The sequence below is a fragment of the Hippocampus guttulatus genome, chromosome 1 (genome assembly GCF_054856545.1).
Source record: "Hippocampus guttulatus isolate MCC_2025c chromosome 1, RoL_Hgut_1.0, whole genome shotgun sequence".
Taxonomy (NCBI): domain Eukaryota; kingdom Metazoa; phylum Chordata; class Actinopteri; order Syngnathiformes; family Syngnathidae; genus Hippocampus; species Hippocampus guttulatus.
The window spans coordinates 28,018,505-28,042,768 of NC_141261.1; the positions used below are offsets into that span (position 1 = coordinate 28,018,505).

Consider the following 24,264-nt stretch of genomic DNA (forward strand, 5'->3'; position numbering starts at 1 on the left):
CTGCCCATTACAGGCGCAAGACACAAGCGCCCCGGGACTGTCCAGCAACGACAGTCAAATGGCGCCGACATTCCTCCCAGTCAAAAACAGTGCTGGTATACCCATGCTGCCGAGAAGGCGCAACCACCAAGCACAGAGTCTCCTCCTTGATGAATGTTGTGGCCAAAAAATGCTGAAAAAAGTCCACATCAGGTCCACACGACGTAACAACAAACACAAAATGACAAAACAAACACAAAAACAACAAAAAAAGCAAGGCTCATGAGAGCACTTGCCGACGGCTGGCTATTCGGGCGCCATCTTGACTTCAAAAATGTTGATGGCATATTGGTGAAGACGTATTATCAAATATAGGCCCTGATTGCATGAATCTCGAAGACCAACTCGAATGGGTTCAAATGAAATGCCCCAGTGTGAACTTGATGCAGATTATAAATTGTGAAATGTACAAAAGTTTTAAAGAGACAGAGAAATAGACTCAAATCTATATAACCCCTCAAATCAACCACCTATCATCCCTTTGCCACCCGAGGTAAAAATGTTTAGAGCCGCCATTAATTGCAGAGAAGTGTTTAAATAAATGTTTGAAAACAAACAGCTCTAAAGATGAGGTGGAAATGTAAACGCTGAAGTGTACCTAAATGCACTCAATTGGATGTCAAAAAGGAGAAGCTGTTGCAACATTATGGACACTTTGAACGACGACAGAACCTGCATGCTACTCGTGTTCGCTACTATTTTTCCTTATGACAAAGGAGGCACACCGTTTAATTAGAACTGTGATCAATATTTATAAATATGTCCTCACAAGGGTCGCGGGGGGTGCTGGAGCCTATCCCAGCTGTCTTTGGGCAGTAGGCGGGGTACACCCTGAACAACCATTCACACTCACAGTCATAACTAGGGACTATTTGGAGTGTCGAATCAACCTGCCATGGATGTTTTTGGAATGTGGGAGGAAATATCCTAGGTTGATTTGCATTATAATTAGTAACATTTGTTTGGTTTCATAAAAACAAGTCATGTGAAGCTTGATCATAACTTTATTTTCAGTTAGAGGCTCAATTTGAAATGTGTGTAATGATGCTTATATTTGCACATACACAGTTTTTCTACCTGCTCATATATCTTTTATTTGTACTGTATTTAATGTCAGAACAAATCATCTTTGATAGCTAAAGATTCTGTTAGTCATCAAGCTGACAAAGTAGCGCCACACCGCGCTTTATCCAGTGCTGAGGGCGTTTGGCGGTGGGCAACAACATCGGAATGACAAAATTGGTGGAATGTCCTGTTGTAGAGAGTGTGCCCCTTCTCTCACTAGTCTTGTAAAGAGGAGAAACATAGCGACTGTCAGATTCATCTGGGATGTCTTTTGCTGCATGAAGGAGAAAGATAAGCAAAGAAAATATGAGCACTGACAACAATGAGATAAAGTAAGAAAGGTGAAGATCCCGGAGGAATGAAAACACAAAATGGCTGTTATCCCTGTGTACATCCAAATGCATACTTACTTGGTTTTATCCAGATAATGGGCACAGTGTCAAACAGGATTTTGGGATATTGCTCCACTAAAACTCCACTGAAGATAGAAACAAAAAAAATGATTATATATGCTGCTTTTCAGGTGGTCATCTTGCAATTCAAATAATGATCATTGTTGTAAAAAGATACTGCTGCCCCCACGACCTTTCTTTGTCCCATCGAGCACCATCAAGAAACAATCCATAAATGTAGACACCATCTTCCGGAGGCGTGTCTGATTGATCAAGTGGTAGAACCTGAAGGATCAAATCCCAAAATCACACATAAAACGGCTGAACGTAGTCTGCAATGAGCATTTAAGATCATGACTGACTGTTAGGTTGTGTTGAAGAAAGAAAAAAAAAGTGTGTGTTGACCTCAAAGTCAAAGCCCAACAGGTCAATTGGAACATTGTATTTCCTGGCATAGTTCTGCGTAGCTCCCGTAAGGAAGGCCTGGGTGAAGAAAAATCCAGACAGCCAGAACATACTGGGCTTACCAGTGTTGAACCAGTCCTATGAGCACAGACGATACATGTGAAAACCGAATTGGACAGGACATCGCATGTCGAGTAAAATGTGACTGACCTGCAAAAACTTGAGCCTTGCGAGAAAGTCATTAATGTAGCTGCCCAGGGGCTTGAGGCTCGGGTACGAGCGTTTGGCCCACTGCTCTGGTACCTTGCCCACTCCCAAACTATTTGCAATTCCCTCCAGCTCTGCGTCCATCACCACTAAACCCTTAAGGGCCTTGAGCAGGTTCTGAAGGCTCACACGGATGGTACTACAAAGCCTGCAAAGGAAAAACAGGTCAAATGAAGAGGTTTACTTGACATCAAATTCGATACAAAATGTTTGCCTTTACGTGTTGTAGCGCTCCATTTCTTGGACAAGCACAGTGTTCATACTCTCCTTGTAGAGCACTGGATACTTCGAGAGAGAGACTTCGATGTCAAAATTATTTGGAAGCTGATGGGATTAAATGAACGCAAGTATTACTTGTAAAACACATGATATACATTGAAAAAACAGTGCAATATTATTCAATCAGATGACCACGCTTGGAGATGGAAAATGAAAAGATATATTCCATGGTACCTTAGTGAGGATGTCATTGGCTATGTCATAGAGCGCATTGTCAGTCCCAGAGCTACCTCCTCCCTTCGAGCCCCGTCCCTGGGTGAGAAGCAGCGAATCAAACAACAGCTTGGTCTGCTGCAGGTCCTTCGAAATGTCCACATTTTCGTGCATCCCAAATATTTCTGGGTGCTGGCTGACTGGAAGCTCCTGGTACGGCGCAAAGGTATGGTTACGCTTTGAAAGTCTTGCAAGCCAACTCACGATGACAAGAAGTACGGTGTGATGCCTTACCTTAATAAATCGCAGGTAGTCATCATAGGAAGACTTAGGGGGGGTAACATAGTCGCCGCTTGGTGAGAAAGGATAAGAAGGTTTCTCCACAACATCCCTGTTGTAGAAGTCAGCCAACATGGTGTTCAGGAGGCGCCGATCCCAGTTGTCGGTGACGCGGCCTCCGTAGTTGCACTCCCCAGTCAGGTAAGTTATGGCCTCGAAGGGCACCTCATCGTATTGATTGATGAACAACTACAGAAGAAGAAAGAGGACAAACCTTAGGATGCACGTGACAGGAGCAATTTGGGGAGTAACAAATGATGACCTGGAGCTGTCGGATGCTGATGTGAAGGTCAGTCTCATTGAAGCCATAAGGAATGTTCCAGCCAAGTGGGCCAAACTTCCTTCGCTCCTGAACAAGCGCGTGGAAGAAGCACAGGCCAAACAGGAGCTTTTCCCAGACCTAAAAGCCGATCCAGTCGAACCGGTGTAAGAAAAGAACCCATATGCATCGACTTATAATTGAATCGGCACCTCGAACTCACCAGTTCTTTATTCATGCAATTGTTGAAGAAGTTTTGGTCACAAACAGGATCTGACATGTAGGATTGCAGGATGTTTAGTCGTAGTCCTGTCGGGGGCTCGTTTGTCATTTTTACTCCATTCTGAAGAAGAGTCACTGGAAACTGGTTTCAGAGAGGAGGCGGCTTCAGGGCCCGAACCAGACAAATCCAAACTGCTGCACATCAGCTTGCACTTTACCTTGGGCGAAGGGTAGCTTGTGAGCCAGAGTCGGAAGTCTTCGTGGCATGTTGCAGGACTAAAGTCCTCGCAGATCTTCTCCAGGGTGGACATCCAAGACACAGCCAGATGACAATTCTGCAAACACACCCATGTCCCATTCTGCATGGCTGTGGAGATCATTTTGGAAGCGATGGGTCCTTGGCCCTGCCCCAGAGAAATGGACTGGAAATTGTTGCCACCCATGTCCTTGTCAGTCGCAAACTTCAGTAAGCCTGTGAAGCGTGAATGTGTCATGAAGCTTTGAGCGGGAGTGCTTCGTGAAGTTTGAGAAGTAAACTGCAGAACCTACTCGCCATGGGATCAGCGCCGGGAGAAAGCACAAACACCAGCGGGATGGTGGCGTTTGAGTCCATGTAGCTCTTGCTGAGGTCAAAGGGAGGGGGCTGAACAAAATTTTTCCCCAGCTTAGTGATCACATATTTGTTCACAGCTGGCACAATCTTGTCAGGCCTGAGGCAGCGGACAACGATCATCTTCTGCAAATCGCTGAGTTTATCGTCCCAGGGTGAGGGCAAAGGAACGTTGCTCGGATCTTTGCTTTCAAAGACAGGCTTGAAAAGTCCAGGGCCTGTGATGAAAGCGTCTCTGTGGAAGAAACAAAATGAAGGTGTCGCCATTTTTAAAAAGGTTGAGTCATAGTCTCACTTTATTGAATCGAGAACAATGACATAAACCTTTGAATCATTTTCTCACTTGACTCCTTTCAAGCCTGGAAGCTCATTGGCTCGACATATCTCATCCCAGCTCTTCTCTTGCAGCCAGCTAGGATCAGGATTCGCAAGGGTGTTCTGCAGGCCCACGCCTCCCGTCATCAAGAAGATCAAGTCACAGTACTCAATCTCACCCTTGGACCTGATGGAAATGTCAGATTCTGTTTTATTTCCAGCAGGCATTGGTGTGATCCAGATGAGTCACTTCTCATGCCTAAATGGTTTGTGACACTCACAGAAGCAGATTGCAGCAGAGGATGAAGGAGAAGAGAAGTTTATCCTTCTCAAACAGCGAGCGACAGACATTGCAAAACAAGTTGTAGGTGAAGTGATCGATCAGGTACATGACCCTCTTTTCCAGGATTTTGGACTTCTTACTAAATGAAAACAAGAGGCTTCTGAGTGGAGTGCACTTCAGGTGCTGAAAATCGACAAATGGTGTCTTCGAATCCGCATAATTTCAAAGGTATCCACTTCGTAACTTAATGTTCAAGACTGCACAGTAAGATCTACCACCGGAAGTAGCATGCAAGCATTGCGAAATTTGGGCAGTAGGTTAATATCATAAAAGTCTCATCCTGTAAATTGAATCCCACGACACTCATTACAGAGAAACCCTGGGTGCGTCACTCACCTGTCTTGGATAGAGTTTATGTAGAGGTTGACAAACCAGCTGAGCGAGTACTGATACATTGGGTCAATGTTGGTCAGGTCAGCAATGGTGAAGAACAGCACAGATGAGTGCTTGGCAATAGCTCTGTAACACTCTCGAGACTCGGCTATCATGATCTCAGTCTCCTCTGCAATCTGGAGAATTCATTGAGACATTGCAGTCAGAGAAGAAAAATCCATCGCATCAGCCGCACAGATCGCTGATGATGAGCAAGGTACATGCCTTTTGTTTCTTGGTAATTTCATTGGACATGATCTTTGCAGAGTCGAGGACCTGAATGGCACTCTCATCCTCCAAAATATTTCCCTCCGAAGACGAAAGAGTCTCAAGGATCTTGTCCTCGGTTTCCTTCAGTTGCCTGTTATTCGCAGCAGACTGTAAGATGAGTGCGTTTCTCTCTTCCTCAAGCTCTGGCCTGCAAAGCAGATGAAGCAGAAGACATCTTGAATGAAGAGACCCAAGAATTTGAGTGAAGGCTCAGTGAAATGTGAAGTGCCTCTCTTTGGCGACCACAATCCCCAGCAGCTGGTCCTCGAGCCCCTCTGGGGTGATCATGAAATTGAGCAAAGACACCTTGGTGGCCAGTTCTGGTAGATAATGCGGGTTCCTCAGCTTTGTGGTGATGTAGAAACGGAATTCGGGGGAGTACTCAATCACACTCTCCCCCAGTTTTATACATTCCACACCACCTAGGTGGAACAAGCATGACAGCAATTCACGTTTTTACATCCTTTTCAATCTCAAGTGACCTTTTTGCGGCCCTGCCACAATTTTGGCACCTTGTTTGAAGGTTTGTTTGAGGAGAAGAGGTTCCAGGGAGGGGTCCAACTCTTCTCCTACATTTTCGAGCAGCAAGGGGCTTCCAAATTGGATACAGTTTTCCAAAGTTCTCATGTAATCATCATCCGTTAATTTGATGATGTTCAACTTGTTGTCTTTCTCCGAATTCTTCACCCACTTGTTGGCCTGACCCTGAGGGTCAATCATCAGAGGCCTGCAAGAGCAGGAATATATGAGCGCGGTCCTGAGCCTGAAGGATGAAATGTTTCACTGCGCCACAATGGCAGAGAGACGACATTCGTACTCTTCTTCCAGAGCGGCTTTGCAATAAACTGCATCAAGCTTCTCACCATCGCCGTGAATTACTGGTAATGACACCATTGTCGATCGAGAAGGAGTCGGTGGGAAGGCCGGCGATATTCCACGCCCTAATCTTAATGGGATCTCCCAGGGTCTTGCTGAGAGAGAAGTCATCTGACGATGGAATACTCTTAGACTAGAGAAATGAAATGATGAGGACAACAATCATACATGTCACAGCTGACAGGGAAAGACCTTGTGTGTCAACAAAGGATTTACTTGACACAATTTAATCCATTGGCCGGTGCAGTCCTGTCTGAAGCTGGCGGTGAAAGCACCCAGGTAGGCCATGACACCAGCAGAGATAAGGACATCCCCGGTAAGGTTGTCGTATGTGTTCTGTAGATCTTCGGCAGCCTTGGACCATCTGAGGAAAACCATGTTTGCTGTCTGCTGCGCTGCCATTGTTGTAATGCTTCTTATAAAAAGAAATGCTGGGCCATTCGTCACCTCGTTTTCTCCCCACCCAGACCACCGATGAGTTTTTCAGCTCTCTCCAACTTCTGTTGACACAAATCCCTCTGGGCTTCTAGCTTGGCTTTCTCCTCTGTCTTCTCCTGAGATATTCTTTGCAGGTCAGCTAAACGGTCCATAACCTCCTTGAGTTGGGCTCGCTTCTCTGATAGTGTGGCCATGGCAGCGGCCAGGGTCGCCTGAGCCTCTGCTTGTTTGGCCTTTTTGGGAGCCACGATCTAAAAGCACAGAAGTGAGTATACCTGGAGGTAGAAATGCATTTCATTTTGAAGATCAAAAGAAAAACGAAAGGGAATTCACACCTTCACCACCCTGTCATAGGACTCCATTGCTTTGATCCACTTGCAAAGGCCCTCTGCTGCGGAGGAGGCTTTTGCCACCTTAGCAGGGCTGAAGTCAGGATTAGTCATGTAGGTAGCACGGATTTTTTGCATAGATTCCTCCTGTAATAAAGAGAGGGGAAAGAAAAATTCAAGTTTTCTTCTTTAGGCATTGATTTTCATGATTTTCAGTCGAGACACTCACAGGAATATTGTCTTTGTCGTATTCTTTCAGATCCTTCAAAAGGTTCATGTCACCTAATAGTTTCTTACTTGGACCCCAGTAGTCCAAAACCTAGGAATTTATGAAAAAGTAAAGGTAAAACAAATGCCATGGTTTCAATGATGATATGCAGATGCAAAAGCATTTTTATTCTTCCCCATTGTCGATTGATTTTTATCAATACATACTTTTTTTCCAGACCCAGAAGGATCTGCCACTTTATCTGGAGGCATTCCCTTCATTACACACACGGCTGACATCACCAGCTTAACTCCAGCGGGAGGGTTTTTCATGGATTTTACAACAGTAATGTCAGCAGGCTGCAGTTAAGAGGTAACCGAAGGTCAAAGTGAAGGTCACATGCAAGGCAAAAGTTCAGAGAGTTCTCACTTTTAAGGTGTTCAAAGCTGCAATGGCTTCCTCAAGGGCAGGGATGGCCTCTGCCAATTCACTATCACACTCATCCTTCAGAACTTGAGCCTCAGCAGCTTGAACAGCTGTGGCCTCCTCTTCAACACTTACAAGATTACTCGCAGCTTCAACCTCGACAGACTCAACTGCGATCACCTACACGTCATCAGAGTCGCATAGTTGTGTCGATTTTCATAAAATTCAACTAATGCTTGTTCATCTCTTTACCTTCATCATTCTATCATTTTCCATCCGTGCCTCTTCAAGTTTGGGCTGTAAATTTACCAGCTCATGTTTCATCTCACCAACCTTTAAAGGTACAATGATTTAGTTTAAACCATGCCATATTTGTGATGGGGGAAAAGTCTGAAATCAAACTGTAGCATATCATATACCTGAGATTCAGCAAAGGCTAATTTTTGTAGACCATTTTTGTATCTTTTCTTTGCCTTCATGATGGAGCCTCTTTTCATTGTGAGGAGCTGACTGAAAGCTGCCATGAGCTCCATGTAGCATGTGGGTGTAACATAATTATGGCGACCAAGGTCAGAGAGGAATCTGCAAAAGAAAGGTTCCAGCCGGGAGCCATTTGAACTCTTCCTTTGAACATTCATGTCATACCTCTCTGAAAGCTGACTGGCAGAGGTATGAAATGTTTTGCAGATCAGTATGACTTCCTTCCTTTCATCTTCTTTCATCTCCAACGGCTTCAGGAAGGCATTGGCTACCCGCTCAAGAGCCTCCTCCGGCCAAGGCTGTCGGGGTGCAGATAAAAATGTGTGTTGATAGCCAATAAACATTGACTATTTCCCACATTTGTGTCGTATGGCTTGTTTCAAACATCAGCAAAAACTCCTGTTCATCATGCATTCGGTACCCGGAACCAGCTAATTGTGCAGCAGTTAATAAGAGCCGGAAACTGGCGCAGGCGATTGCGAAAGGCTTCGCCAATGGGACTGAAGGTCACAATGATGTGCAGGTTCTCCTTGCAGCGTGCCACAAAAAAGGCAAACAGAGTCAAATGGCTCAACTCGACACTCTTATTCTTCGCTTGGGCAATGGGACGCACTGTCTGGAAATGGGAAGAAAATGAGATTAGGTAAATAAATACACCTGTGGGTGTGCAGATGGTGAACTTGATATTTGCGCTCGTCTATTGTGCTCATAAACACAGTGACCTGAACATGAACCCCATTCCAACAATGACATAATACTCAGTAACAGAAAGTACTGTCCTTTAATTCATGTCATACCTCAATGATATCCTGTTTCTCATCCGTAGCAAACAGATTGGGTACCTCTCCTGTGTTCAGTACACTGTTCACATCTTCAAGAAAAGCCTCATCTTTGATTTGAGCATCAGTGAGCAAAAATACGACTCTTTGACCCTTCACTCCTGCATCCTTGAGCAGCTTCTGTAATATCAAGTTCAAATGTGCTACATCACACTCACAGAACAAACCACAATAGCAAAACAAAGCAATGTGTTGTATGCAGGTAACAAGCACAACACTGACCTTAAGGTCATCTCTCCACTCAACCATGCCGTAGCTCTTTGAGATTTCAGGTTGGAAAAGATTCATCTTGGCAATGAAAGTAGCCAAACGAGTGATGGACTGGCGCCCACTGCCTCCAACTCCTACAAGGAGAGCATGCCCTCCTGGCTGCTTCAACACACGGCTTATACGAGACAGGTGCTCCAAGACATAACTGTGTCAGAAAAAAACATTCTTAAGAATGCTATGTCAGCAGTATTTCATTGTGAATTTATCAAGAAAAAAAATGTTGGTTTTTTTCGAAGAAGAGTGCACTTAAAAAAATCTATGAATGCAGCAGTTTTTAATATCATGCATGCAGTATATCATTGGGTTTAATTTAGAACTTCAACAGTGTTAGGACTATAATTTACCGAAAAATGATGAGATTCATGTGGCTCTTGTTTATCTGGTTGTATTCTAGGAGACATGACTCCACCACTTCAGCAAAGCTTTCTACAGAAGGCACCTCAGCATACAAGCGTTCATTAGCTTCGAGGTCGGGGTTCATGTAGTCGCCAAACATTAGAGTGTGCATATCTTGCTCGATCAACTGACAAATAAGATATCAAATTAAAATTGCATTCAATTTTATGATTCATTTTTAGAAACATCAAAACTTGTAATCTCAAGCAGCATGAAATAAGACAAGCCTTAGTAACTCAAATAATTCACGATAGTCCTTACTGACATTAGAATAATAAACAACCAGAAAAACAAAACGTCAACATACTTTACTGCCTTGTTTCAGGTGATCAAACACCAGGCTAAAAACTTCATTGAAATGATCTTTAAGGATTTTGGTCATCAGCTGATAGAACCATGCTCGGTCCTTGTCATCCACCAGACGGTCATAAAAGACGCGGAAGACCTCGTGGACAAACAGCCGAATCATCGTGCGTTTGTTCTCCAGAGATTTGCTCTTCACAAGCAGGCACCCTTGTATCACACGTGAGAAGTCACGCAAATTAAACGTGTAGTGAGACTTGGCTGGTGTCGGAAGCAAATTTTCCATGGCTTGCTTGTAGACCTTTGAAAATACATTTGGAAAACTCAAGTTATTGGAAAGACAAGTGTTTGTTGATATGAATAAAAGTATCGGTCCGATCTGGAGGGCTCACGTCCATGGTTGCTGTCACCGTCTGACTGCCAATAGTAAAATATTCTGGTGGAAATTCATTGTTCTTGAGATAGAATGCCACCATAATGGAGAAGATGCGAACCATGGTCTCATCACTGAAAGAATTGATGCTAAAAATGTTGAAATGACGTAGGAAGCGAGATGTCACAGCATTCCTCCCGCCACCAGGAGGACCCATGGCTGTAATGACCTGGATGTCAACTAGTTTGATGCCGGAAGTATCCTTCAGGTCATACCTGCCAGAAAAGAATGGATGAGTCAAGCAGTGTTTTGTATCCTCTTCTATTCACAGCCTTTATTTTGGTGTCGGGGTGGCCATGGCCCATACCACTTCTTGTGATCCATAAACTGTCGAAGAAGCTCCACGGGAGGCTGAGCTCCAAACTGTTCCAGTGCTGGCATATTCACATCATCTATGAATATGAGGTACTTCTTCCCCATCGGAGGGCCAAACACACCTTTCCGTCTCTTATCTAATTTGGCCATGATGATGTTCTGGTAACCACAAAGAGTAAAGAATGAGGTCAGTCAAAGTTGCAAGAACATTCATACTCATCGGTGGTTCCACCTGACCTGTGTTTGGTTGGCCGTGGTGCGGGCAGAAAAATTGATCGAGAGGGGTAAAAAGAGGTCTTTGTCCAAACCGTTCATCAACTTCTCCATGACATACACTGACTTTCCAGTGCCTGTAGGGCCAGCCAACAGCAGAGGCCTGAGCAGAGAAGGAGAGATTGAAACAGTTGACACAAGGGGACAAATTCATCCCATTCATATTTCTGTGAACAGACGAACATACATTCCATAGGTGATGCAAATGTCCATTAGGAAGGTGTAGCGAACCGAGTCAATGGTGGGAACGATGATGTCCTGCACTTTGGTGGTTTTATCCCCAAGGCTGACACTTTTGATGGCGTCATTCCAGTGAATCCATTTGCCTTTTCCTTTAAACTGAACAAGATGTTCGATTTGACTGAAGAAGAGTGTTTCTAAAGTAGCGATTTAAACGACAAAGGTTTCTGCCTGATGTAAGTCAGTGGTACCTCGTAGAAATAGTCGTACACCAGGCCTTTCTCGTCCACTGGGCACTCCCATTTGCCCACAATTTCAGGAACTGGATGATCTGCCGATCTTCCAGCCACTGTATCCCTGATGAACTCACTAAACATCTCCCTGCTCTTTGAGTCACAACTGCCACCCACAGACCACATCAGGGAGAAGAAAAAGGCGGCCTGCAATCCCAAATATCCCACATAAACTGATGTGCAAAAGCGATATGAAATGTACGTAGCGCAAATAAGCCTGTCAGGGCAGTTGTGTACAAGTGTTAGTCCATAGTCAATGTTGTAACAAATCATAAAGATTTTTACCATGATCCAGATGCGAATCGTTTTATCATTTTTCTCTGTCTTTAATGGTTCAGCTAGCAGCATCTCAAACAGTCTACATAATGATACAGATGTGTTCCAGTTGGTTGTGGGCACAACTTCCTAAGAACAGAAAGGTGACAACAATCATGTTTATTCTAAATTGGTGAACACTCCTTTGGCCTTTGGGGTTTTTTGCATCTCGATAATGCCACGGTCCTGTGATACTTACTCTGCAGTGGTTACGCACCATCTTGAAGGAAGGTGGCAGCAACCAGTGAAAGAGTTCAAGCAACATTCTGTTATGGTCAGGAGTCTTCAGAACATCAGGAAGTGTGTTCATCCAGGAGATCACTAAAGGCTCCCAGCCCAATTGAGAAGGTTCCATGTAGATCATACCACATCGACTGACTGTGGCAGGCTACCAAGGGAAAGATGCTTTTTCAAAGCTTGCCATGATTGCAACATCCTTAACATTGCATGCTAATTCACAGTGAATAGTTTTAGTTGGAGCAACATTATAGTTTTTAAAATGTGAAACTTCTTCAATCACTCCAAACTTACAGAGGCCTGTGAGAGATCCATTGCTTCAAAAATTAGACTCATGTGATTGGACACCTGAATAATTTCTCCACTCATCAGACATAACTGTAGTGGTGAAATAAACATAGATGGTCAAGATAATATATCATCATATAAACATAACAACAATATAAGGAATCTAGATAATATATGCGTACTTTTTTGTTGTCATCCAGCACAGTGTTCATACTTTCAATCCACAACGTATCTATTGGGCCGTCAAACACTACCCATTTACGCACTGGTGTTTCGGTCGACGCATACTCGCGAAATGTGTTGGCCACAACCCCGTCTGTCCACTACAAAGCAAAAAAGACAAGCAGATGATAACAGGACTATAAAACAAATTGTGGATTGAAAACATGGAATTCCAAGGTGCAGGTCCCACCTCATGAGAAACAAGATCAAACTGTCCAAAGAGCTGTCCCATGGTGATCGCCTTTGGGTTCAATGTCCTGAAAATGACCTTTTCTTCCTCTCCGTAGCCTTTTTCATTCATCAGAATCAGTGTGTCAGCAAGGACATGGAGCACTTTGGTCTTTCCAGAAAATGACTCTCCCACCAGCATGAACCTGAAGCATAAAAGTTTAAACTTACACCGCCTTGTTGATCCAAATTATGTAACTTGGAATTCTAAATGTAACATACCCATGCCGTACTATCATCATCTCATATGTTTGGATCATCTTCCCAATGAAGATCTGTGTTGACTGTACATTGTGTTTTTTACAGCACTCTGTAGCTACTTCTAAAAACAACTGAAGAAGACATGACCACATGCTACATCACAGTTGATGACACATACTGCATACACCAGCGATGAATCTGCATGGTAGAAAACAAAAATAAATTTCTATTCACACATCTTACCTCATAGTCAGCCTTAGGAAGGGAAATGCCAGGGAACAAATCGCTGATGATTCCATTGAACAGTGGAATGTCATGCGAAAGAAACTTTGGTTCGTTAACATCTTTGATCGACCTCAGAAGCTTGACGTTAAAACAGAAAACTGCGATCAATCAACAGAATGAAGTAATTTAGGAAAAAAAAAATCACCGGTTGTATAACGCTCATCATGAGTACCAGTATGTCCTCATTTTCATCTGGATACTTTAGCTTGAGGTTTCCTGCTGCCACAAGTACAGCTTTGACAGCCCTCATGCCATAATCGTAATGGAACTGGGAAGAGAGCTGCTCTGAACAGAGCCTGTAAGTCATTGCAATCTTGACTGAAAGAGGCTTGGCATTGAGGAATCCGTAAGAATAGAGGGAGATCTCTGCGATCAGAGCATAGTTGGGGACCATCATGGTCACTGTTCGAAACAACACCTGAAGAAAATAAAAGGCCGCCATCATGTTAAGATAAATAGAAAAGCACATGATCAAAATGTTGATTCATTTCAAAATCTGATGCTACGAAATCCAAATGCACATTTTCAGATACAAACGTTGCGATTAAAGAGCCCCAATGGTGTAACTGATCAAGTTGGAAGACCTTAAGGTTGTCAGGGAGTTCGGAGCGCCCTGCGTAACCGGGATTCATTGTGATGGACACAAAACAGTTGGGGTTGAGTTTCAGCATGGTTCCTTCAAAGTCAAAGTACTCCAAGTTCAGCTCAATAGCCCTCTGGATGCAAAGGACTTGCTGTGCCACGACAGACAAGACCTCAAGCTCAATACGGTTGAATTCGTCAAAGCAAGCCCACGCTCCAGAAGAAGCCAAGCCTTTGAAAAACTGAAAAAAAAAGACCTTTGTTAGATTCAGATATCTTAATCGGATATGACTTTGTTTTTGTGGTCCGATGTTACTTTGCCCATAGCAAGATAATCCAGTCCATCGGAACAGTTGAAGACAACACATTGCACAGCTAATGCTTTGGCGAGATCCTTGGTGGTTTCTGTCTTTCCAGTTCCAGCTGGACCCTCAGGTGCCCCACCCAAATTTAGGAAAAAAGCGCCAATCTGTCAACACATGGAGAAAATGTTATTCGTGAACAAAAAGAATTGTTGAAATACAAAATCAAGAAACACTCATGTCAAACATTGTGGTCTTTATACCAGAGTTCGGTAGCATCTGTCAGTCAGTGGCGTGATGACCAGTCGATGAGAGTTCCCCAGATACTCATAGGCATACTTAACATCACAGTTCATGATGTGAACTCGAACATCCCCGTTGCTCCAGTAGTAACGAAGCTGGGCTAGCCATCGGAAATCATTTTCATTTTCTATACCTATAAATTATGCATGTACTGAAAATAAAATTCCATTTTCTTTTAACAGAGTAACGTAAAAAGACAGTCATAGCATTTGGGTCATGAGGTACCGTGCTCAATGAGTTCCAAAACCACATCCCTGGCATGGACATCAATTGTTAACAGTGCTCCCAACGTGATCCGAGTTTGTTTGTTTAGCGTCCCTCTCACCAACCCAACAATGTCATTCAGCTGATTCTGGAGATGCTGGAAGTAGTTTTTCATTCCCTGTCGAGGAAGTCAAATCCATTGTTATCCGTTTTCTTGGCTTTAAGGTGTCATGAAATGAACTCAGTTGCTCATACCAATTGTTGACAATTTGTGAAGGTGAATAAATTCTAACTTCATGTAGAGCCTTAATTTGTCCTTCAACATCTTTTCTGGAGATCTTACTTACTTCAACCCCTGCTCTGATGGCTTCGTGTACCTCCAATGTCCAGAACATTTGTGAGGTGCATACTACCACCTGCCCAGGCCACTCTTTCACCCACTGGTTCCGTGGAGCCGCAGCATATGCCTGCCGAGACAACAATTCCACGACAACTGACTTGGATTTTCCATCCACTCAAGTTGTTTGCATTTACGTGGGGAAAAAAATATCTGACCCAATGTTCCCTCTAAGCCAGGGGTCTCAAACTCATTTCACATTCTGGGCCACATATGGCCAAAATTATACCATACTCTGCTATAAATAACCAAATGAATATGTCTTTCCTTAATTTTGGTCTATAGAAGCACAAGAACATTTGGAAAATGTTGACATTTAATGAAAATATCTGTTCCAAAACATTTCATGAAGCACCTTAAAGATTTCCTTCGACAAATGTGCAATCTACTTTCATCATTCTCACATATGCATTGCAACTGATCCCACTGATTGCACAAAGGCACAAAACCTTAACAAGCAATTGGTCTTGAAAAATATAGTAATGCACTTTCAGAGTAAACGAGATTAACAAGACAGGAATTTTTAAACCATTCACACATGTGCATATAAAATTGCAATTTAATCCCTGCCTACACCTTACAAACTAAGGAGAGTGCTATTAAATGTGTAAAGAATAAAGTATTCACATCCTTGATAGCATCTGCTGTGTTGTCTTCTACTCTGATCAAAACAGTGTGTCTCCTAGCGGATACTCCATGAATTGCACCTTATTAAAAGTATTCATTCTGTGTCTTTTATGCATTTTTTCACTTTTAAATTATCCTGCGGGCTTGATCGAACCTCCTTGGGGGCCAGTTCCGGTCCGCGGGCCGTATGTTTGACACCCCTGCTCTCATCTGCCCGCGTGAGCAACTGTGCACTTCTTTCACCCTCTCAGCGCACACGGTGACAGCTGGCGCGCACCATACACAAACAACATTTCTACACTCATTCCTTCATTTCCACCGCACTATTCACACTTCCATTACAGTTTCAGTTGTGCGACCGAAGGTGCACACTCAATTGTTCTACGGTAGTTTCATGCATACATTGACACCAGAGGTGATTGCTCTAAGACTGCAAGGGAAGCTCAGCTTCCCCTAAAATGTCAAAAAATAAGTGATGAAATACATGTGTGTACATGTCATTGACTAAATATGCGCTACAACACGCTCAACTTTTGCTTCTTATTTCTGGTTACGACGCAACTCTCTTCTCATTCATTCCCCCAGCTTCACTGTGCTTTAAACTGTGTGGACCCTGAGCGTCTACAGCGCAGACGCTGGGCGTCTCGAGAGTTCAGAGCCTGTTGTCCCAATGCATTGAAACGAGACGAGTCACTCCCAGGCATTCGTGGGAGCATTTTTCAATTCTCATTCTATTCTGAGTTGAACTGGAGACTTCTTCTAATCATCTTAGCGACACTCTCTTTGATGAAAACGATTCAGGAAGACTGAGGTCTGAACTTCAAGTCCTATACTCAAACCAGGACTTGCAGGGCAACAGGGGAAAGCTGGGTGATTTCTTGTTGTTTCTGAAAGACATGGAGTTAGACAGTGCAATGCCTCAGGTCTACAAACTAAAGAATAAGAATAAGAATAAGAAAACCTTTATTTGTGCCACAATGGAGAAATTTGCAATCTACAGCAACAAAATTAAAGGGAAAATGTTGATTGGAGCTACATCTGCAAGTGTCAAGCGGAGCTTCTCCTGTTTAAAGCAGCTCAAGTCTTACACCCGCAACACCACGGGCCAAGGCCGTTTAAGCAGCATTGCTCTGCTGGCCATAAAGAGGACACTAGTTAAGTCCCTAGAAAAGACGCCTTGTTGGTATGACAGGGTCACAGATAATTTTCTTGAAAAGGAAAGGAGAGTAGAATTCACGTATAAATAAACGGACACATTTTATGATGAAGGCCGAAAGTGATGTTCCCCTCCTTGACAGACCGGCATCCACCACTGATTGACACACATTCACTCACACTCACCACAGACGAGAGGCTGCAGGCGACTCGCGGACCGTTCCATTCAGGAATCCAAATATGGACACAGTTTACAAGCCCCTTTACTGAGACTCTTTCCCACGTTTCCTAGGTCAGATGACTAGAATTTTTTGTGTATTATTAAACGACATGTTTTCTCTTATTTATAAGTGGACAATGTGTGACCATAGTTATAGAGACTGGCGTCATTAATTATGCTTAAATTGACGTGTGGTAAAATAAAAGTAACAAAGTTGGGCCAATTTTATTTATGTCATAAATCCCCATTCAATCATATTTTCTATTTTGATATGTAGGTAATTTGAATTTTGTCATAACGTACTACATCACGTAACTTGTTATGATACAAGTTTTGGACAGGTGTGTTACTGGTTTGCTCGCTGTTGCATGTCTGATATTGCTTACCGTGGTCCAAGGAATGCTCAGGGAGTGAACGTGAATGCTCAGACGAATGGAAATTTAGAGGGAACATTGTTCCGAGCCATGGCTCATTTCAGTTAAAATGTCATCTCACCATTCTGGAACGATCCACGACATCTCTGACACTGCGAATCATCAAGTCTTCCACCTGTACCAACCACTTCTCCACTGCTCCTTTGGCTTCAGATGTGGATATGAGTTGGATTAGGGCAACTCGCTCTCCTTCGCTGCTGTACATGGCCTGATTTATTATGAAAAACACCCAGTACCTGAGGGGCGTCTATCAACCAACTGTTGCCACATACTGCAGCAAGTGCACTTTGTAAATGCTGACCTGAATGTCCAGATTTGGTAGAAAGTCAAGCTTGGCAACACCCTCAAAGCACTTCCTCAGATGGGGCTGTACGCGCAGTGGATCCTTGGTCTCAGAAAGAATTTCCAGCATTTCATCATTAGACAAAAAGAAGAACCTAGGTGACAAGCAGCAACGTCAGTTATCAATAACATTTTGGACTTATAAATAGAGTACTGCAAAACTGAAAGAATGCAATGTTGTTTTGTTCACCTTGGAAAATAGAGACGCTTTTTCTCTAGATAATTATTTAGTCCTTTCATGACAGTATCAAGGTGGCTGTTAGACTCTTGTAGTTTCTCTAGTAGACCAGGCATTGAAGTTACCTCCAGAAGCTGGTAGAAGACAATTTCATCATTATTGTCACCAACAAACCACTGACTGACCAATGGAAGGCGATGATAACTTATGCTGACAATGACCTTTGAGTCCTTAACACAGTGCTGCATGACCTCCTTCCAGTTTGTATCAACAATTTGGAAGAGTTGTCCTTCTTGTGGAATTTGCTGCATGATGTCGGCAGAACAGAATATGGGCTCAAGGTAAAGCCATTGTGCTTGCACCTTCAGCCACTCATCAATGGTTTCCTGGATACGAAGAAGACGCTTCTCCCAAATCTAAATCACAGACCGGTTTGGTGAAAATCATTCATGATAGTCCTTATTGTACTTTACACATTGTCGTTCGACAGGTTATGTAACCTTGATCTCTTTCTCAAGGGGCTTGATGAATGGTGAACTCCTCATTGTCTGAGTTTTCAAAATTTGGTCATCTAAAATTGCCTGAATTTCATCCAAAGCAGTCAGGATGGACACACCGGTGTCTCTGTAAGGCTGATGCTGGAGAGAAACACTATTCCATATAGTCACCATGTTTTTCATGGCTTTCTCCATGGAAAACTCCTACATAGATGTATAAAAGAGGATACATGTTATGAAACCAATTGTTTTTGTTTTTCATTTCAGAACAAGTGGGGGAAAAAAAGAAAAAACTAAACTCAGGAATCCTTACTTTACTTGCAGCAGCACTGATTGATTCAAGCTTTTCCAGATAAGGAGTCAAGTTTTGTTTGAGAAATTTACGAAGTGTTGTCCCAGCATCAGGGGTGAGATCATACCCAACGATCTGTGACATCTGCCTCCAGTGGCGATCTCTGATGCCCGGATTACACAGGACTGACACTAAAGGGATGTGCTCCTCCAATATAAGAATAATTGAGTTAGAATGCATGGCTGTGAAACTTTCTGAACACGTTTAACAAAAGTCTCATTGGATACCTTGAACTCTTTGACTTCCTCTAATACAGTGGAGCATAAAATTGAAGGACTCTCATTCTTGTTTGTATCTTCTTCACTGCGCCGTTGTCTGGACAACCCAGTTGTTTTTTTCGTATCCTGTTTGTTCTTGCTCTTTTTCTGCTGGAAGTGCTTCAACATCTTGAAGATCTCCCTGAAGAATTCATCCAATTTTACCTCCATGCCCTCACCATCTAGATCTGCAAAAGAACCATCCATCCATCTATTCCCAGAGAAGATATTAGATTCAATATCGAAACAAATCACCAAATGTAATGCGCAACTCAAATCAGACCTGCTCTTTGCGCGTTGCCACTTTAGTAGCAGTCCAAACAACTTCTGGTACTGTTCAACACTGTCTCTGATGACTTCCACTTCAGGGTATGATGTTTGTTCCCACTGATGAAAAACTTCGTCTTTGTGGATGTCACTGATTGTTTCCTCAGCCTCCTGAAGAAGCTTCTGAACAGTCCTGACTTCTGTTAAGTACTGTAAAAATCAAATTATTGTTTAAATATAGTTGAGGATATGCCAAATCCTGCAAATAACCTGACCTTAGCAAATCAGTAGGTATACATTTCTTTTTCTTGAACCGCTCTGCTGGGGGGATTGCAATATATAATACACTTTAGAAGAAGTTCTATTTTCACTAATGAAGAGATGAATGAGGCAGGTCCTTTAAATAACAGTTTAAATATTTTGGGTCAGCTCTCTTGCCAAACCAAGCTCAAAACCATGGAATCACAAATGATTCACAATACCTGCTGCATCATATCAAGTTCAGAGCAGTGAGGGAACTCATCAACCCTTCGTTCCAATTTTGCCAGATGAATAGTGACCCTTTCTCTTTTTGCAAACATCTCCTTCTCCCCTTTAATCCTGGCCTCCTGCAAAGCCTGAAAACAAATATCCAGTTGACATGGTACAATCATAATTGAAAAAAACCACCACCACGATGCACATGTTGGATCAAAGAAGGGCGTTACCTCATTGCTGAGTTCAAACACCTCTTGGATTTTCAATGGCCACATGAAGACAGTTGAATTGAGTTCAAGATCTTCAGGTTCAAATATGTGCACATCGAGGAGGTAGCTCAGTCTGCTTTGGGCTTTCTGCCAAATGATAAAAGCCACAACATTCAATGAACTAAATCTGGCTTGGGAAATTCTTGTTCCTCAAGAGCCATATGCTGCCTGTTTTAGATGTTTCCTTACTCCACACACATCATTCACCTGATCAGGATTGTTTCAGACTTCTCCAGAGCTTGCTGATGAGCTGATCCTTTCAATCAGTTGTGTTTGAGTATGTAGACATCGAAAGCAGGCAGGCTACGGCTCTCGAGGAATCAAAGTTCCATACCCTTGATCCAAATAAATGAATCAAGAAGCGTTTGGGAATTGTTAAATCAGCGACCAAACTGTGAATTGTACCTTTATCTTCTCATGAAGAAGTGCAATACCCTGTGTCTTAGTTGTTTCAATGTAGTCAACAATCTGGGCCATGTCATCTGTCGTCTCTGGCACTTTCAATGCATTTCTTCGGATGGTTTCAAAATCTGAGCAAATCCTTTCAAAAGAAACAAAACAATTTGATGCAGTAAAGGAGCCTTGTTCACCAAGGACGGACGTGTTCCACTTAAAATGAGAGACTCACTGTAGAACTAGCTGTGTGTGTTTAGTTTTCATTTTCCTGATGAGTATTTCAGCATAATCTTGAGCTTTTTTAGCCAGACCCTGGTTCAGACCCTCACAATGCAATTGGACCATTGGAAAGTGAACTTTGGTTGGGAAGTTGTCAAGCTTTCTTGACAAGTCACGGAACTCCTCTACTTGCTGGAAGGCACAGTCAGATCACACATCAACATTCATCAGGAAGGAGGGGCCCACGACACTTTTGAAGTTGTGATTCTCACCTGAACATATTCAACAAATGAGTGGGTTTCTTCCAAAAAGGTCTCAACTCGAGCCTGAGCAGTTCCATTGAGCAGCCAGTCATAGTTGTCAACTACAAAATAATTGTATGTTAGAAAAACACACTCTAAAATATTTGTACATATGATGAAGTGATTTGAGATGATGGGCTCTATTTTTGTAGACAGCACACATCCGCTTGGGCGTAAAAACTGTTGCATCATGACTTTTGTGCAGCTGCGAACTTCCTTCAGCACGTTTTGCAGTGTTTTTGGGAATTTTTCAGACAGTGCGACGTCTGAGGGCCTTTTCTTTTACACTTCCCAGGCACACCTGACAATTTGGTGGCAGTAAGCATTCTAATCTTTACGCCGGCTAAAACCAGGTTTAAGTTGAATTTGCAGGCATACAGATTGTGAGCGCTGTGATGATGCTTATTATTATTATTAAAATCATCATCAATATATTTTTAAAAGCACCCTGGCCAATCAGAGGTGGAAGGCTCTCTCCAAGTGCCCTCTTTTCAGTGGCCAACTTAATGAATGAAGATCTTGCAGTTACTGTAGTTTAAAACGTGCTTTGGGCGCATCGATCTGCATGGACTCCAGAGACTCCATTTATACTTCTGCCACATAGACCATGCGCCTCTCTTGCGCTGAATTTAAAGGGAATGAGTGGAGCTGCCTCCATTGGCCAGGAAGCAAGTCAGCTTTGTTCACTGCCACAATGATGCAATCGCCTGTTTGCAACTACGTGCCTCAATGAAAATACCAAATGAAAGAAAACTCCACCCGTGCGCAGTTAGACCATGTTTTGCGCTAGATTTGCTCTGGCCACAAAAATAGGGCCCAATGTTTCCATCACCATAATTCTGAAAGTATCGGTCAGGTTCTTCTAGGTTCTTGCGCAGAGTTGTAGTGAGGGTAAAATGAGCCCAAGCAAGCGTGTGATCAGGGGCCTTGGCATCCACAAATGCAGATGTAGAGTCTGCCAGCCACGACTGAACCGTCTGCACTTTCTGTGGATCACAACCAGCTTTAAATAGACTTTAATAAAGGGGTGTTAAAACCTGGTCCTGGACAGCATGCAGGACAGCACTGAATGTTTTAGATCTACTCCTTCTCAAACACGACTTATTCAAATGATGAAGATCATGAGCAGGCGTCTTCAGTATTTGCTGATGATCTGATCATTTGAATTAGGTGTGTTGGAGGATGGAGACATCTAAAAGGTGGAGGACAGCAGCTCATGAGGATAAGCGCTGAACATCCCTGCTTATAATATGCAAATTGGGGCGGGGGAATTGGCACAAAAACATTTATGACATGTGAGAGAGCCTACCTGCAGTGTATTTGTAATGGCATTCAGAATTTCAAAAACATCTGCTTCAAGCTCCTGCAAGGTGGGGTATATTCCCATCTGTTCATCATTAAATGTCAGGGACATGTGAAAGATGGGTAAGAAGTGGTAGTTGTCCGGATGAAATGGGTAGACAAACCCCTCCACACTCCTCTGAATCAGGGCTTTCAGCTGGGAATTTGGAAAGGACAAATCGGACAGACATTTGGAGAAAGCGTGCAGACCGTGTCAATGAAGTAAAACAACCAATCTGGGGGAAACCAAAGCCACAAAAAACAAACTGAAAAAAAGACATGTCGGATTATGTCTGCTGGCAGAACTGCACCTGATTCGAGATGAGGGTGCGCGCGCAGTCAAAGAAGGCATCCATGACATTGTCTTTAACTGAACCCAGTGTTTTTGGACTTGTTAATAAATTGATGACTTTAGGGAACCAGGTATTCATGATTTGTTCTTCTGCTGTCTCGCATTCTACAGCCAGGTCTTTATGCAACACTTTGCCATCAACGGGTCCCAAAGCCCTGAACAAAAATCATGTACAACTTTGTTCAACAGCACGGGTACTTGCTTTGTTGACGTTCTCTGCATTTACGTACCTGTATCCAGTCAGATCCACCAAGGCCATTGAAGAAAATGTTGTGTGTCCAATTTCCAAAACAGTTTGCATTATAGGATGGAGAATGTGCAAATTTGCCCTCATCAGCCTCCGGCTTGTGACAAAGTTCTCGCGTCGTGTTTGGGAAAATTCAAGAATACTACAAAAGAAAATCATATTCCAAAAGTGCCAAAGAAACTCAATTAATGGTTTTATCTTCAATGCGTACAACTCATATGTGGCCGGGAAACACTCACTCAAGTGGAAGAGACGTCTGCTTTTCTGGAGCAGGTTCTTCACATTCTGGATCCTTTAGGAATGAGTCCACTTAAACAAATGCACAGAATGTGAAGTGTTTTTAGACATATGCTTTTTAGATTTAGGTGGACAAAACACACAAACACGTGTACATCCTGTATACATACACACAAACAGACACAAACACTGCTAATGGTCAATACCTGTGTATTTGATGATAACATCATGGAAGTTGTCACTGACTTCCGTGAGGAGCTGACACAGGAGTTTGTTTTTCTGAGGGCTGTCTTTGAGTTGAGGAGGGATTTGACCGTCGATGGAGTCCAACCATTCCTGCGGGATTGGAATGACCGGGCGGCTTTCTATGCACTGCCTCAGGAATATGCGGTTCATCTGCATACATGGAAATAGGTGGCTCAATTTATCCAATGAACACTCAATGATCCCCAGGTGGAATTGGCTTTCAAAAACTAAACTTACTCTGTGCTTCCGATCTTCACTTTGCATCTGCAATGCAAAGGTTGAAATATACCATATCATTATTTTTTTTTTCACGCATGATTTGTGACAGCAGCGCGAACATTGGTTTGTAAGAATGGTGTCCGGAGATACAGTATATCTTACACTTGGAGGGAATTGGGGCTCTGGCGATGGGCTGCGCACAACTCTCCCCCTCTCTTTGTTCTGCTTGTAAGCCTCCACTGCTTGGGCGATAGCCATGGAGCTGCCACTTTGCAGGAAGCCAACTGGCCTGAAAAACGATTGACAGTCTCTGTGCAGCACAATGACTCTGTATTTTGTACATTGTAGATCAACATTGATAGGAGGTAATGAAATACAAATACTTTGTGATGGTACATAGTATTTTTAGGTGCCTTAACTTTACTTGAGGATTGAGATTGCTGACTTATAAATAAAACTTCTGCTCCTTACATTTGAAAACAGATATTTGTACTCTCTACTCATTACTTTGTCAAATCTCATTTGTGACTATTTTATACTTCTGCAGGACAATGACACATGGAAAAAAAGGCAAAGCTTGAATTGCGATATGTACTACATTGTCCATGCATGGCCTTATTTACAGAATTATATGATGTTGTCTACGCCTAGAATTATTTGGATAAAATCTGTTGTGC

General features: G+C 42.9%; 1 protein-coding gene across 1 annotated transcript; it reads right to left on the minus strand.

Moving 5' to 3' along the window:
- Nucleotides 1–1,025: 1,025 nt before the first annotated feature.
- LOC147211248 (dynein axonemal heavy chain 12-like) lies at nucleotides 1,026–23,845 on the minus strand. Its single transcript, XM_086129597.1, has 71 exons — nucleotides 23,750–23,845; nucleotides 23,329–23,518; nucleotides 23,125–23,194; nucleotides 22,869–23,027; nucleotides 22,598–22,793; nucleotides 22,255–22,443; nucleotides 21,778–21,931; nucleotides 20,916–21,007; nucleotides 20,657–20,835; nucleotides 20,434–20,569; nucleotides 19,990–20,115; nucleotides 19,765–19,899; nucleotides 19,299–19,492; nucleotides 18,986–19,226; nucleotides 18,720–18,905; nucleotides 18,410–18,610; nucleotides 18,131–18,325; nucleotides 17,922–18,043; nucleotides 17,691–17,826; nucleotides 17,451–17,597; nucleotides 14,904–15,023; nucleotides 14,578–14,734; nucleotides 14,313–14,485; nucleotides 14,064–14,216; nucleotides 13,750–13,989; nucleotides 13,338–13,583; nucleotides 13,124–13,243; nucleotides 12,902–13,011; nucleotides 12,642–12,825; nucleotides 12,412–12,552; nucleotides 12,236–12,319; nucleotides 11,904–12,092; nucleotides 11,675–11,794; nucleotides 11,348–11,536; nucleotides 11,104–11,255; nucleotides 10,881–11,019; nucleotides 10,636–10,802; nucleotides 10,288–10,543; nucleotides 9,900–10,196; nucleotides 9,541–9,719; nucleotides 9,149–9,341; nucleotides 8,885–9,046; nucleotides 8,509–8,703; nucleotides 8,253–8,386; nucleotides 8,027–8,189; nucleotides 7,860–7,940; nucleotides 7,611–7,787; nucleotides 7,409–7,540; nucleotides 7,203–7,292; nucleotides 6,980–7,120; nucleotides 6,654–6,895; nucleotides 6,423–6,570; nucleotides 6,194–6,339; nucleotides 5,843–6,057; nucleotides 5,560–5,752; nucleotides 5,286–5,478; nucleotides 5,025–5,197; nucleotides 4,627–4,767; nucleotides 4,374–4,532; nucleotides 3,970–4,265; nucleotides 3,639–3,892; nucleotides 3,422–3,562; nucleotides 3,202–3,339; nucleotides 2,895–3,128; nucleotides 2,622–2,810; nucleotides 2,389–2,492; nucleotides 2,112–2,316; nucleotides 1,902–2,039; nucleotides 1,690–1,781; nucleotides 1,515–1,582; nucleotides 1,026–1,378 (listed from the first exon to the last, which is right to left on the minus strand). The coding sequence occupies exons 1-71, from the start codon at nucleotides 23,843–23,845 to the stop codon at nucleotides 1,188–1,190; spliced, it is 11,688 nt and encodes a 3,895-aa protein (XP_085985723.1). The 3' UTR covers nucleotides 1,026–1,187.
- Between the last annotated feature and the right edge of the window lie 419 nt (nucleotides 23,846–24,264).